The sequence below is a fragment of the Medicago sativa genome, chromosome 3 (assembly GCF_051527215.1).
Source record: "Medicago sativa cultivar Bolivia chromosome 3, Bolivia_mono, whole genome shotgun sequence".
NCBI classification, from domain to species: Eukaryota; Viridiplantae; Streptophyta; class Magnoliopsida; order Fabales; family Fabaceae; genus Medicago; species Medicago sativa.
The window spans coordinates 34,268,123-34,283,082 of record NC_140751.1 but is presented as its reverse complement, the minus strand read 5'-3'; the positions used below and the strand labels follow the sequence as shown (position 1 = coordinate 34,283,082).

Sequence of the window (14,960 nt, the reverse complement as noted above, 5' to 3'; positions counted from 1 at the left end):
ATGATAATGATGCTACATGACCATTGTTATGATATGTTGATGATGTTTATGTTGTTAAATATAATTGTTGAATTATATGCTTAACATTATTGTTTGTGAATCTCATCCCTTCTGCCTGGAAATGTTGCTCTTCGTATGAGTAACTTGCAGGTGATCGAGAATAAGTAGCTACTGATTGCTGTCGTGAGTGGCTATCTCTCATTGTGTCTTTAGGTGCTCTGATACGTAACGTAATGGGAACTTTTGTGGCTATTTTCTATTCCTTACGTACTGCTTATGATTTTACATGACTATGATTTAGTTTTTGGATTATTACGAGATGTTTTGATGAGGCCTTTGTGCCAAGACTAATTATGTTGTTGAACTAAAATCCGCTGCGAAATTTTTGAATATTTATGTTGACCAATTTATGAAGGATGAATTGTTATTTATTCCATATATGATTTTCAAGAAGTGTGACATTCCGTTTATGTTGAATGACTCTGATTTATATGTGAAATTTTTATGTTGGGAAATCAAGGTGTTACAATTGGTATCAGAGCAGGTCGGTTCGTCCGGCCAAGTAGAAGAGTCGTTGTGTCGTGTGACGGTTGAATACTGTCGTTAATGGTTATGTTTTATTATGTGATCATGTTTAACTGACTAACTTTAATGTGGTTTGTGTATTGCTTGAAGTTTCTATTTTGTTATATATAGTTTTAGATATTTAAACAATAATTAAATTCATTTTCTCCTGTGCTCTAAATTTCGAGGACGAAATTCTTTTAAGTTGGGGAGAGTTGTAACACCCTCCTTGTTATTTAATTATTTTTCTTGAGATAGAGTCGAATTATATGATTTATTTAATTATGTGATATGTTGATATTTTATTGAGTGACTTTATTTTATTATTTATTATGATATATTTAGTGGGAGAATATAATTAGTGGAAGAATATATATAGTGGGAGAATATATTTAGTGGAAGAATATATTTAGTGGGAGAATATAATTAGTGGAAGAATATATTTAGTGGGAGAATATAATTAGTGGAAGAATATATTTAGTCGAAAAATATAATTATTTAGAATAATGAGGCTTAGGGGCAGAATTGGAATTAAGAGAAAATAAGTAGGTCAAGGATTTATATATAAAGAGGAGAGTCAGAGTTAGAAAATAAGGATTACGTGCAAACTGTTTTTTTGGAGAAAGAGGAGAAACCTAGAGAAAGAGGAGAAACCTAGAGAAGAGAAGAATCAGAGAAGAGAAGTCTGTAGAATCCTTGAAATCAATCAATCTAAGGTAAGGATGGGGCTATCATTCAATAATCTTGAGTCTATGATTCTGAGAATTTCATTTAACATGTTGTAGGTTTAGTTTTTGAGAATTGGAGAATTAGGGTTAAGAGTGATAATTGATGATTTATGTTATGTTGTTGTTGATTTGTGGTTGTTGATGATTGTTGTTGTTAATGTCATATTATGAATTGGGTATGAATTATGTTGAGTTGTTGTTGTTGATTGTGATGATTTTGAATGAATGTGAAGTTTGAATAATATAAGTTGCTTTTCCTGATTTTTTTTCTTATCTCTGTCCCGAATTTCTGACGTCAAAATGAATTATAGAACTTAAGTTATGGTCAAATTACTGCACGTAGGTCACAATGAATTTTTATGGACTTTCTGCACAACTTTTTCGATTTCGAAACGTAAACTGGTATTGATCGGTACATAATTGGCCTTGGGTGTAAATATGAAAGTTTTAGATAATTTTGTTAGCTTTCCAGTGGCTTTGGTTTGACATGGAAATATGTTATGTATAATTTATTATGTTTTTACAAAATTGCATGATGAATTGTTGATGTTTGAATACGATGTTATATGATGAATTGTTGATGTTTGAATATAATATTAATGATGATCTGTGAAGTTGTTATAAGATGATTTAATGTTGTTACTGATGATATATATAATCTTATATGCATTATGTGAATTATAAGTGATGTTTTGAGACGATGATTACATTTTGATATTGTTATATCTTGAGATTATTGATGTGCTGCCATGTTGCTGTTTACTATTGATTAAAGCTGCATGTGTCGGTCTAAGATGTGAGATGTTGATCCAAATTATTTGAGTCGTATAAGACGTTCATATTGTCTAAGTTGTAAGATGTTGAGTCCATGCATACTCATTTAAAGACGAGGGCTCATGTCCTAGGAGCTTTTGCTCAATAAGGACGAGGGCTCATGCCCTAAGAGCTTTTGCTCAATAGCGACGAGGGCTCTTGCCCTAGGAGTATATTTATGCTCAAAAGCGACGAGGGCTTATGCCCTAGAATGGGACCACATGCATGAGTAAAATGATAGAGTTGCATAGTCGATTTAAGTTGCATTGTCGAGTCAAGTTGTTAAGTTGATTTATTAAGTTGATATTGATGTTGATTATGAAGTTGATTATGATGATGATAATGATACTACATGACCATTGTTATGATATATTGATGATGTTTATGTTGTTAAATATAATTGTTGAATTATATGCTTAACATTATTGTTTCTGAATCTCATCCCTTCTCCCTGGAAATGTTGCTCTTCCTATGAGTAACTTGCAGGTGATCGAGAATAAGTAGCTGTTGATTGTTGTCGTGAGTGGTTATCTCTCACTGTGTCTTTAGGTGCTCTGATACGTAACGGGATGAGAACTTTTGTGGCTATTTTCTATTCCTTACGTACTGCTTATGATTTTACATGACTATGATTTTGTTTTTGGATTATTACGAGATGTTTTGATGAGGCCTTCGTGCCAAGACTAATTATGTTGTTGAATTAAAATCCGCTGCGAAGTTTTTGAATATTTATGTTGACCAATTTATGAAGGATGAATTGTTATTTATTCCATTTATGATTTTCAAGAAGTGTGACATTCCGTTTATGTTGAATGACTCTGATTTATATGTGAAATTTTTATGTTGGGAAAACGGGGTGTTACATTTTCACCCAATGAGGCAGCCACAACCGGATCAATATGTCAAAGGGGGATGCATTGTTGCGGAATTGGCAACAACACCTGCATCTTTGTGGGACACATTTCCAGCCAATGAGGCATTCACAACCGGTGCAGAATCTGTCAAATCAGACTGCCTTGTTGCAGAAATGGCAGCAAAAACTGCATCTTCATAGGACACATTTCTAGCCAAAAAGGCATTCACAACCAGTGCAAAATCTGTCCAAGGGGGCTGCATTGTTGCGGAACTGGTAGCAACAGCTGCATCTTCGTGAGCCACTGCCACAACTTGAGGGGTCACCATGGTGTTTGCTTGTGCAGCCGTGGTCTGATCAGTGACTGTTAGCCTGTATTTTCAACAGGCTCATTTAATATGGTCAACATTTAGTTCACTTTTAACCTTGCAGGAATCGAAGGCTTTCTCATTTCAATCTGAGGATTTCAACAAGATGGCAAGCCTAACGCACATAGTCAGAAGTTCGACATAGCAAGGCAGAAAGTGTAATCGCGTCGAAGCCAAGCAGTCAAGGCGGGAAAGATACGATTTCAAGCTCAAAGGCGATTTCCTTAGTGGGAACGTGGGACACGTAGTTGTCAAAGATGGAGGAAGTGCTGATCATGAGATTAGTCTTTTGCTAGTTATTTTCTTTATGTATAAATAAGAGTTTCCAAGTCAGAAAATGGGTCGCAAATCATTTATAGAAATTCTACAACACTCAAACTACCGGCGCAAAGGGAAAATAGTTATACATAATGTATGTAAACTGATCTGTAGACCATTTTACTTTTAATGCAATGCATTTTACATTTCCTTTAAGTTTATGCATTTAAACTTTTACCCTTTCCTTTAATTCTATCTTGCTTTTACTTGCAATCTCAAACCTGTCGATAGACAGTGCCTTTTTTACTCTCAAACCTATCTTGCTCTCTAAGTAACCTGAGTGCATTTCGTTGGCGTTTTCAAACCATTTTCAGTCAAAACCTTTGCACAACATGTCCTGAGATATCTAGTTTGGTCTCACTTGTAATAATCAGAACTAGCCCATAGTTTACTGGAACCACCGGTAAACAAATTGGCACGCCCAGTGGGACCCTGTTTATGCAATTGATTTTCAAAAACTTTTTCATAAAAACTGTTTTTCAAAACTCATCTCCTTGAGAGATCCGTTTTTAGAATTTCGTTACTATTTCCTGGTAACTTTATTGCTAAAAACACCAAGTTGTTTGTGTATGCATTTGAGAAGTGGTAAATCTATGACTCGTGCCAGTTCATCCTCTTCACAACCGTCTTCACAAGCACAATCTTTATAAGCGACTACTCCTTTGGAAGATTTAAACGTGTCGACCGCCGTGGGGGCAACCATGGATATGCCAGTTTCGACGGAAATGGGAGTAACCGCTCCCTCAACCGTTTTGACGTCCTCTCCAATGACACGACCAGAAATTGGAACCGTTGTTCCCCCATTCACTGCTGGTGTTCTTTTGACTACTAGTGTCCCAAGTTCTCGTTTAGTCAGGACTAGGCTTGATGATCGAAATACAAATGTCCAGAACCTTCCTAGGGAACAACCGCATGGTATGTCAACTTCGATGATAGAAAATGTGCAAAATAGTGCGTCCGCATTTGCACACCAAGCAAATCCGTTCACAATTCACAACGCACATAGTCCCTCAAGTTCTAGCATTTTTGGTTGAAATACTCTACCAGTCTTAACAACTGATTCAATGAATTTGTTAAGACAACAAATAGATGAGAGTAATAATGAAATGGTTAATTTGTTAACACAAAAAATTGGTACCATGTTTAACCCTTTGATACGGGACAGAAATCGGCGTTACCAAGCCCTAACCACACAAATGGGGAGGATAACAGATTTCTTTGCTCCTCCACAACCTATTTACCAGCCGGTTCCACAAATCCAAAACCAACAACCGTTGAGGTTCATCAAACCAATGGTTCAGAGGCCAAAACCTGCGCCTTAACCCCAACCTATTCAACCAGTGATTCTAGATCAATCTGAAGTGGTATTAGTGGATATAAATCATGACGCCGATGAAGTTTTTAGGAATGTCCAACAACAAAATACATGAGCACATAACAATATAACCAATTTGGTCAAAAATATAATGGCTCAAAATGGTTTAAATATTGGCTTGCATAGGTCAAACTTTGTATCTCCTTTGTCGGAATTGGTATTACTGTCTAAACATCCTAGGGGTTACAAAATTCCTAAGTTCACCAAGTTTACAAGTGATACTAGTGAGTCCACTGTCGAAGATATCACACGATATTTGACAGAGGCAGGAGGTCTAGCAAATGACGAGAATTTGAGGTTAAAGTACTTTCCAACTTCTCTAACAAAGAAGGCCTTCATGTTGTTTACTACTCTTACACCACATTCGATCCAAAATTGGACTCAATTAGAGAGGTTATTCCATGAAAAATTCTTCATGGGCCAATCTAAGATACGTCTAAAGGAATTGGCGAGTGTCAAGAGAAATCACACTGAATCCATTGATGATTATCTCAATAGATTCAGGTTGTTAAACGCAAGATGTTTCACTCAAGTGCCTGAGCATGAGTTAGTCGAAATGGCCGTTGGTGGCCTAGATTATTCCATCAGGAAGAAGCTAGACATTCAACAGTTGAGAGATATGGCCCAGTTGACTAATAGAGTTCGACATGTCGAAAGACTAAGGGTTGAGAAAGCCAGAACTAAAAAATATCATAAGAGAAAAGGTTGCTTATGTTGAATCAAACGAAAGCGACCAAGAATTCAACATAACTTTTGACAATGTCTAAAGGAAGGAGGTTGACATTGCTGAACTAAGACCAGGGCCCCCTTATACATGTAATTCGTTAAGGCCCTCAGATAGGAATAATCCCGTCGAACCAAGGAATGAAAGATATGTTCCCAAAACATATACGTTCGGCATAACCAAATGCGACGAGATTTATGATCTCTTAGTTACCGATGGACAAGTGGTAGCACCTAAGGATTTAAAAATCCCGCCACTAGAGCAATGTTGCAAATACCATAATTATTTGGGAAAAACACCTCACGATGTTCCATTTTCAGGGATGTGGTTCAAAAAGGTCTCAATGAAGGCAGGCTGAAGTTTGGATACAAGCCATAGCCTAAAATGCAAGTAGACTATGATCCTTTGAAAGATGAGAGCATGATGTACACAGACATTGCAGGCTGCAATACGATCGAAGCAATTGTTGTTGTTATCGAAAATTCGTTTGTCGACGCAGAAGTTAAAGCAAAAACTAATAGTGCAGAATGTCAGATTGTTGGCATTGTCAGAAATCTGGAAGACAACAAAGAACCTGTTACAGAGCATCAGTCTGATGAGCAATTAGTAACGGCCATCACGCCTGAATAGAATGTGTGGAATAGGATCGCCGCATACTTGACTGAGAATGAGATCAAGAAAGCCTTGGAGGCTGAGTTGCAACAAAAGATGGTTATAAGAACTATCAAAAAGGACACCTTCGAAAAGGAGATGATGGTGGAAGGCCAAAAATTTGATTGTGTCTTTGATGATGAACCTTTAGGATTCGAAAATGATTCGTCTCTTGTGGACAAAAAGATTCAGGCACAAGATCCGTTGGAGGAAATTGATTTGGGAGATGGGTCGGTCAAGAGGCCAACTTACGTGAGTTATGAAATTTGGCCTAGACTTCAAGGTTCGATTAATGGTACTGCTGAGAAAGTACAAAGATTGTTTCGCTTGGGACTACAATGAAATGTTGGGATTGAGCAAAAGTATGGTAGAGTTGAAATTACCCATCCAACCAGATAAAAAACCAGTAAAGCAACTTCCGAGGAGATTCACACCTCAGGTTATGTCGAAGATCAAGGAATAGATTGAAAGGCTCCTCAAAAGAAAATTCATCCAAACCACAAGGTATGTCGAATGGTTAGCAAACATAGTTCCCGTAATCAAGAAAAATGGATCTCATAGAGTTTGTATAGACTTTAGAGATTTGAACAAGGAGAAACCAAAAGATGAATACCCAATGCCAGTGGCAGAGATGCTAGTCGATTCCGCAGAAGGATTCGAATACTTAAGTATGCTCGACAGCTATTCTGGGTATAATCAAATCTTTATTGCCGAAGAGGACGTGTCAAAGACTACCTTTCGATCTTTAGAGGCTCCGGGCACATATGAATGGGTGGTAATTCCTTTTGGGTTGAAGAACGTGGGAGCAACATACTAAAGAGCAATGAATTCGATGTTTCATGATTTCATTGGTAGATTCATGAAAATTTACATCGATGACATTATGGTAAACTCTTCGTCAGAAGAGGACCATCTTGAACATCTTCGACAATCGTTCAAGAGAATTAGAAAATATGGATTGAAATTGAATCCATTAAAATGCGCCTTTGGGGTGCTTGCAAGTGACTTCTTAGGGTTTGTCGTGCACAAAAAAGGAATTGAGATAAATGAGAATAAAACAAAGGCGATTTTGGAGACTAGACCTCCGTCAATAAAAAAGGAGCTTCAGTCATTGTTGGGGAAAATTAATTTCTTAAGGAGATTCTTTTCCAACTTAAGTGGTAAAACACAGGTTTTTTCACCACTGCTTCGATTGAAGAAAGAGGATAGTTTCCACTGGGGGCATGAGTTATTTCAATAAAACCTCTGATTCTATCAAGAGTTATTTCATAAAACCTCTGATTCTATTGATGCAATCAAGAGTTATTTCATAAAACCTTTGATTCTATTGCCTCCAATCAGGAACAAAAATATGAAATTGTACATTTCAACATCTGACTCGCCAATAGGTAACATGCTAGCTCAAGAAGAGGAAAATGTCGTTGAAAAAGCCATATATTACCTGAGCCGAGTCTTGAATGATGCTGAGACTAGATATAGTCCCGTCGAGAAATTATGTCTGTGTCTGTACTTTTCATGTTCCAAACTTAAGCAGTATATAAAGCCTGTAGTTGTTCATGTTCACTCACACTTGGATGTTGTGAAACATATGCTCTCGAAGCCAATTCTACATAGTAGAGTTGGAAAATGGACTTTAGCTCTTTCAGAATTCTCATTAAATTATCAGCCCTTGAAAGCTATAAAAGGGCAAATTATTGCTGATTTCATAATTGACCATTCTTTGGTCGAAGCAACACAAGGCTATGTGGAAAACCAGCCTTGGACATTGTACTTTGACGGTTCCAGCCACAAAAATGGAACTGGAGTAGGTATTTTCACATTATCCCCGTTAAACATACCAACGAAATTTAAGTACAAAATTAAGGACTTTTGCTCCAATATTGAGGCTTATTACGAGGCCTTAATAGTAGGATTGGAAATTCTGCTAGGACTGGGGGCAAAGAATGTGGTGATAAAAGGAGATTCATAATTGGTTGTGAAGCAGTTGACGAAGGAGTACAAATGCATAAGTGAGAATTTTACTTTCATACTTTGTTTCTGCCAATTCTTTATAAAGCAATTTTCAGTATGTTAGTCTTCAAGATGTGCTTAGAATTGAGAACCAAGTGGCAAATGACCTGGCATAAGTTGCTTCAGGATATAAAATTTCTACACAGAAATTGCAATAATTAATCAAAATTAAGGATAAGTTAGTTCATATCGAATGCCATTCGACGAAATTGTCCATGATAAAACCTGTATGGGCAGAATGGGAGCCATATTTTTGTAACCCATACTCTTATCCTGAAATTTTTGAAATTTTTGCCATTGACAATCTGACAGACGACGATTGGAGGAAGCCTATTGTCGACTATTTAGAGGGTCCATCAGGCACAGTTAGTTGAAAGAATAAATATAGAGCTTTGAGCTATGTTATTGTTGGAATTGAGTTGTTCAAGAAAACGACCGAAGGAGTTATGTGATGAGTCATTATTTAGTCTATTTTTATGCATTATTTAGTTTAGTTTTATTTAGATTTGATTTTATTTTATTGAAATTTTATTTCCTTTTTGAATCTTTTTACTTCAATTGCATATTTTATATTTCAGGAATGAATATTGTATGGAAGAAGCCTTGGAGCAAAAGAAAGGAGTCTGGAGCTGATTCGGAACAAAAATACGAAAGATTCGGGAACAAAATATAAGTCCCCCAAGTCAGAAGCTTGGCAAGATCCGTGCCACCCTCCAGGATGCCTTTTGCTGCTGTTTCTTCGGGCCCAAGCTACTCTGTTTTTAGTTTTACCAAAAAGCCCTTGTAATTGCTTATATTTTAAGTCGATTGTAAGCTATAAATAGAGTTACCTCCCATCACAAATATTCATCTTTATTCTTGGAATTAATAGTGACAATTGTTTTCTTAATAAAGTTCACCTTTTATTTCTTTTACTTTCTTATTATTTATTTTTATGCTTTCTCTCTTTTTCCCCATGTTTACGATGAACATGAGTGAGTAGACTTCTTTGTCTTGGGATTGTTGGATAAGTTTAATGACGTAATCTGAATCAAACCAAGCCTTAAACCTTAATTATATGTAACCTTAATTTCTAATCTAAATTCACCGTTTTAACATGAATTAACCATTATCAAACTGTGGAAGCGAACACGGAGGATTTGATAATTGTTAATTCATCATCTCAAATATCAATTCATAAAGCGAACACGGAGCTTTGATATTCGAACAAGTGAATTTAGGCAAGGATTGTGAAACATGATAATAGTCTAGCAAACCTTGAGACATATAAAGTTTCGATCTTCAAGGGTTCCAAAGGCAATCACCCATGAGAATAGGTGTGGTTGTTGGAGGAATACACTCACTGACTTCGAGAGAAGCTTTGATACGCCTAAGAGAAACTTGTCTTTAGAAATTAGGACTAACATAGAATTATAAGTTTAAGGCTTGTTTGTGAAGGATTGGTCATTACGATGAACCAATGATCCCAAGGCTCCTTTTTATTATTGTTATTTACTTTCAACCAACTGAACTTCCTCTTTTATAAACTTTCTTCTCCTCTAATCATTCTCTTAAAGTTAGTTAAATTGAACAACTCCCTAGCGGAACGATACTCTCTTTTACTACTATTTTGATAGACCGTGCACTTGCGGTTTGGCCTATCAAGTTTTTGGCGCCGTTGCCGGGGAGTTAACTAATTTAATTAACTTTTTCTTTTTGATTAGAATTCTCTTCTTTTTCTTTTCCTTTTCTTTTCCTTTTTCTTTTCTTATTTTTTTGTTATCGTTAACTTCTTGGGTTCTCAATTTTTTATGCGAAAAACCGAAAATCGAGTGGTATTCATTCCCGAGATCGAAAGGTTTTTACATAGAAGAAAGAGAGACGCACGAAATAATACCGCCATGGCTGATCGCACTCTCAAAGAGTATGAAACGCCGTCTACGGCTGAGCCACAAGCTATTATTTTGTACCCAACGGTTGAGGATGACAACTTTGAAATTAAGCCTGCCCTTCTTAACTTGGTGCAGCAAAATCAGTTTTCGGGATCCCCCGCCGAGGACCCAATTCTTCACATCTCTATTTTTCTACGAATTAGTGGAACCCTAAAGGAGAACCTAGAGGCTGTAAGACTTCATCTCTTTCCCTTTTCCTTAAGGGATAGAGCTAACGCTTGGTTCCATTCCCTTGAAGTCGGTTCCATTAGTTCATGGGATCAAATGAGGCAAGCATTCCTTGTCCGATTCTTTCCCTCCTCTAAAACTGCTAAACTAAGGGACCAAATCACACGGTTCAATCAAAAAGATGGGGAATCTCTTTATGATGCGTGGGAGCGTTTCAAAGAAATGCTTAGACTTTGTCCCCACCATGGTTTAGAGAAGTGGCTCATAGTCCACACTTTTTATAATGGCTTGTCTTATACCACTAAGATGTCTGTTGATGCAGATGCATGTGGAGCTCTAATGAACAAGAACTATACGGAGGCATACGCCTTGATTGAAGACATGGCTCAAAATCATTACAAGTGGACCGACGAGAGAACCATCACTAGTTCTTCATCCTCCATAAAGGAGGCAGGTATATACGAAGTCTCTAAGTATGATCACCTTGCTGCTAAGATTGATGCACTAACCCAAAAATTTGAAACTCTAAATGTTAGTGCCATCAATTCTACTTCTGCATCTCCTTCTTGTGAAATATGTGGTATATCTGGTCATGTTGGTGTTGATTGCCAACTAGGTAGTGCTATTATTGGTGTTGAGCAAATGAACTATGCTCAATACAACCAAGGGATGAGGCAAAACCAAAAATTTTATAAAAATCAAAATCCCTATGGACAAGTAGCACCACCTGGCTATGCAATCAACCAGAGAGTCGCTCAGAAATCTAATTTGGAAATTTTGTTGGAAAATTCTATTGCCAACCAAAGTAAACAACTTCAAGAACTTAAAAACCAAACCGGATTTCTGAACGATTCTCTTTCCAAGCTCAATACCAAAATTGATTCTATCTCTACTCATTCTAAAATGCTTGAAACACAAATCTACCAACTAAAATGCTTGAAAAGGACAAGAAAGACAAAGTCTTGGGTAAATGGTCACCTTGATGGGAAGGGCCATTCGAAGTCGTGCAAGTGTTTTCCAATGGGGCCTACGAGATCGAAGAGTTACCTCCCATTAAGAGAATATTCAGGATAAATGAAAAATATTGGAAAAGATATAAGCCTATGCTGCAGGAAGTCAAAATAATACGGTAGTAGTCTCAACTCAGAGGAAAGAACTTGTTATACGGATCAAAAATGAAGTTAACACTAAGAAATTATAATTATTCACATAGTCTAGTTGTGACAATGAAGACATGAGAAGTTAAAATGACATGTTTTGTTTAAATTGAAAGCCAACTAATGGGAAAAGGTACAAAGATGTCGAAAAATGAGTACAAGACCATTCATAATATGTACTCGACAAAAATTGTTAGTGTTGGAACAAAAATGTGTTTAATAATAAACTTTTGAGAGTTTTGTTGATAACAAGGTATTAAAAATTGTCAATTGGATAGTGAATCTGGGTCTGAAAAGGAAGAAGCTGGAAATGAAGCAAATGTAACTATGGGGTTAGTAGCTACAGTGACTTCAGAAGCAGAACCTGATTCAAACTCTAAAGATGAAAATGAGGTATATTCTAAAATTTCCAGAGAAGAACTTATTGAGTCTCTTAAAGAACTCCTTACACACTTTGAACTTAGAACCAATGAGTTGAAAGATTTAAAAGAAAAATATGTTGGTTTAATGAAACAACAAGAATCAACTCTATTGGATCTTAAAGCTTCTGAAGAAGGACTTAGAAGCTTTGATTTCATTTGTAAAACTTATGAAGAGAAGCTCAAGTATCTTTGTCAGAAGCTACAAGAAAAGTGTAATGGAAAGTCTTTAAGCAAACATGAAATTGCTCTTGAGGATTTTATCATATCTGGTATTGACAGAAGCAAAGTTGCTTCAATGATTTACAACATACAAAAACAATGGTAAAGGGATTGTATTTTTAGGAGGGAAACCTAATGAAATCAGTCTCAAAGCATGTTGTTAATGCATCAAGGAAGGATTGAAAAACTTCTTTGTACCTGAAGGTGCTAAGTTTGAAACTGAAGTTCAGTGAGAACCTGAAGCTTCCAGCTCTAAGGCTAAGATTACATCAAAGCCAAAGAACTCTAAGCCAAAAGGACTGATAAACTCTGATTCTAAGACTTCAAAGATCAAGATTCTAAAGAGATCAAAACCTGTTCCTCAGAGTCTGTTGAAACCTGAATCTGAGGTCCTGAAGTCTAAGTTTCAAAAGAACAAGACAGTTGTTGCTCCTGGGGAATCAAAACCAAAAGGTGTTAAACCTTAGGTAATGATTAATCATAAGCTATCAAACTCACAACACAAGGTACATGAAGTGAAGAGTAAAACTTCTAGTACTAACCTGAAAGGACCCATAAAACAATGGGTACCTAAATCTGAAAATGTCAATGCTACAGATATGTCTAAGAGCAAAGGAAAAGAAAAAATCATGGTACCTAGACAGCGGTTGCTCAAGGTATATGACAAGAGAGAAGTCTATATTCCTCACCCTAGCAATGAAAGAAGGAGGAAATATGAAGTTTGGAGGCGATCAGTTTGGCAAGATCATTGGTACAGGAACTATTGGTAACTCCTCTATCTCAATTAATAATGTGTGGTTGGTAGATGGTCTTGAACATAACATTTTGAGTATCAGTCAGTTTTGTGACAATGGTTATGATGTGATGTTTGAAAAGACCAACTGCACAGTAATCAACAAAGATAACAAGTCCATATTATTCAAGGGAAAAAGGATGGAGAATGTCTATAAAATTAACTTCTCTGACTGGATGATCAGAAGGTAATTTGTCTTCTGTCAGTGAATGATAAGAAATGGATGTGACACAAAAGGTTGAGACATGCCAACTGGAGATTAATCTCTAAGCTTAGTAAGTTACAACTTGTCAAAGGCCTACCAGACATTGACTATCATTCAGATGCACTTTGTGGTGCATGCCAGAAAGGGAAAATTGGGAAATCATCTTTTAAAACAAAAGACATTGCCTCAACCTCCAGACCCTTAGAATTACTTCATATTGACTTATTTATACTAATTAGCACTGCATCCTTATATGGAAGTAAATATGGATTAGTTATTGTTGATGATTACAACAGATGGACTTGGGTAAAATTCTTGAAAAGTATGGATAATGCTTGTGATGTATTCAGCAACTTCTACACTTAAATACAGTCTGAAAAAGAAATGAAGATTTTAAAAGTAAAAAGTGATCATGGTGGAGAGTTTGAAAATGAGCCATTTGAAATTTTTTATGAAAAACTTGGAATTGTCCATGAATTCTCTTCTCCTAGAACTCCACAGCAAAATGGGGTTGTAGAGAGAAAGAATAGAACTTTAAAAGAAATGGCTAGAACCATGATTCATGAAAACAATCTGGCTAAACATTTTTGGGCAGAAGCAGTGAATAGAACATGTTATGTCAAAAATAGAATCTATATCAGACCTATCTTGGAGAAAACAACAAATGAACTCTTTAAGGGAAGAAGACCCAATATCTCTTACTTTCATTAATTTGGATGTACCTGTTACATTCTAAATAACAAGCTCTACCTAAAGAAATTTGATGCCAAGGCCCAAAGAGGAATCTTTTTAGGTTACTCTGAAAGGTCAAAGGCATACAAAGTGTATAATTCAGAAACACTTTGTGTTGAAGAATCAATGCACGTTAAATTTGATGACAAAGAGCCTGGAAGTAAAACTCCAGAGCAAGATAAAAGTTTTGCAAATATACAGGTTCTTGAAGATACTCAAGAACCTGATCAGATAGCTGAATCTGAAGATAGTCCAGAAGCTGAAACTTCCTCAGAAGCACAAGATGAAGTTGCTTCTGATGAAGCTCAAGATGGCTCTCAGCAAGCTACTCAATCCAAGAACACATTCAAGTACAAGTCTTCACATCCTGAGGATCAAATCATTGGAAACAAAGAGAGTCTTAGAAGAACACGATCGTACTTCAGACAAGAAGAGTCAATGATAAGACTATGTTGGATATTTGTATGTTGGCTTCACTTTTGCCTAAAACAAATATTCACTTCAGATGTGGAACACAAAGTTCCAATATCCAGGCTCGGTATGTATGTTCTGTGCCCTGCCTTTGTTTACGCACGCGTTCGCTTGTTTTAAGGAATCCACGCCAGCATTTGTGTTTGGTCAAACCGTGTGTAGTTATGAGAAGATCAGAACATATTTGATTTCATGAGGAAGTGGTAACGACTTGGGAAAGTCTTTGAAGGTGATCATAATGTTCCTATTAATGTGCCTAATTTTTAGGAGTTTCCTTATCCGGTCATGTTGACTGAGTAATGGATCACCGGTTTGATCTGAAGCCCGATTATGTTTATGACCCACATTGCTTCAGTATTTAAAGAAGGCTGCAAGACCTGAAGAATCATTCAAGCCATCATTATAGAAGAATAGTTTATCTAGGGTTTTGAGTCTTTTGTTTGTGAACCTTTCGTGTA

General features: G+C 36.5%; 2 protein-coding genes and 1 non-coding gene across 3 annotated transcripts; 2 read left to right on the top strand and 1 right to left on the bottom strand.

The window, feature by feature from the left end:
• The first annotated feature begins 5,110 nt into the window (after positions 1-5,110).
• Positions 5,111-6,101, top strand: LOC146937280 (uncharacterized). The gene is made up of 2 exons (XM_085749388.1): positions 5,111-5,646; positions 5,789-6,101. The coding sequence occupies exons 1-2, from the start codon at positions 5,111-5,113 to the stop codon at positions 6,099-6,101; spliced, it is 849 nt and encodes a 282-aa protein (XP_085605514.1).
• A 1,686-nt stretch (positions 6,102-7,787) lies between these two features.
• LOC146937279 (uncharacterized) lies at positions 7,788-8,363 on the top strand. Its single transcript, XM_085749387.1, has one exon. It carries the CDS (start codon positions 7,788-7,790, stop codon positions 8,361-8,363), a length of 576 nt encoding a protein of 191 aa, XP_085605513.1.
• Positions 8,364-10,647: 2,284 nt separating this feature from the next.
• LOC146937278 (small nucleolar RNA R71) lies at positions 10,648-10,754 on the bottom strand. The gene has a single exon (XR_015033653.1). It is a non-coding gene; the product is annotated as a small nucleolar RNA R71 (small nucleolar RNA).
• Between the last annotated feature and the right edge of the window lie 4,206 nt (positions 10,755-14,960).

Coding starts and splice junctions, on each gene's coding strand:
- LOC146937279 (XM_085749387.1), top strand. CDS start 7,788: ATGCTAGCTCAAGAAGAGGAAAATGTCGTTGAAAAAGCCATATATTAC.
- LOC146937280 (XM_085749388.1), top strand. CDS start 5,111: ATGGCTCAAAATGGTTTAAATATTGGCTTGCATAGGTCAAACTTTGTA. Junction 5,647..5,788: donor CAGTTGAGAGATATGGCCCA/GTTGACTAATAG, acceptor CAATGTCTAAAG/GAAGGAGGTTGACATTGCTG.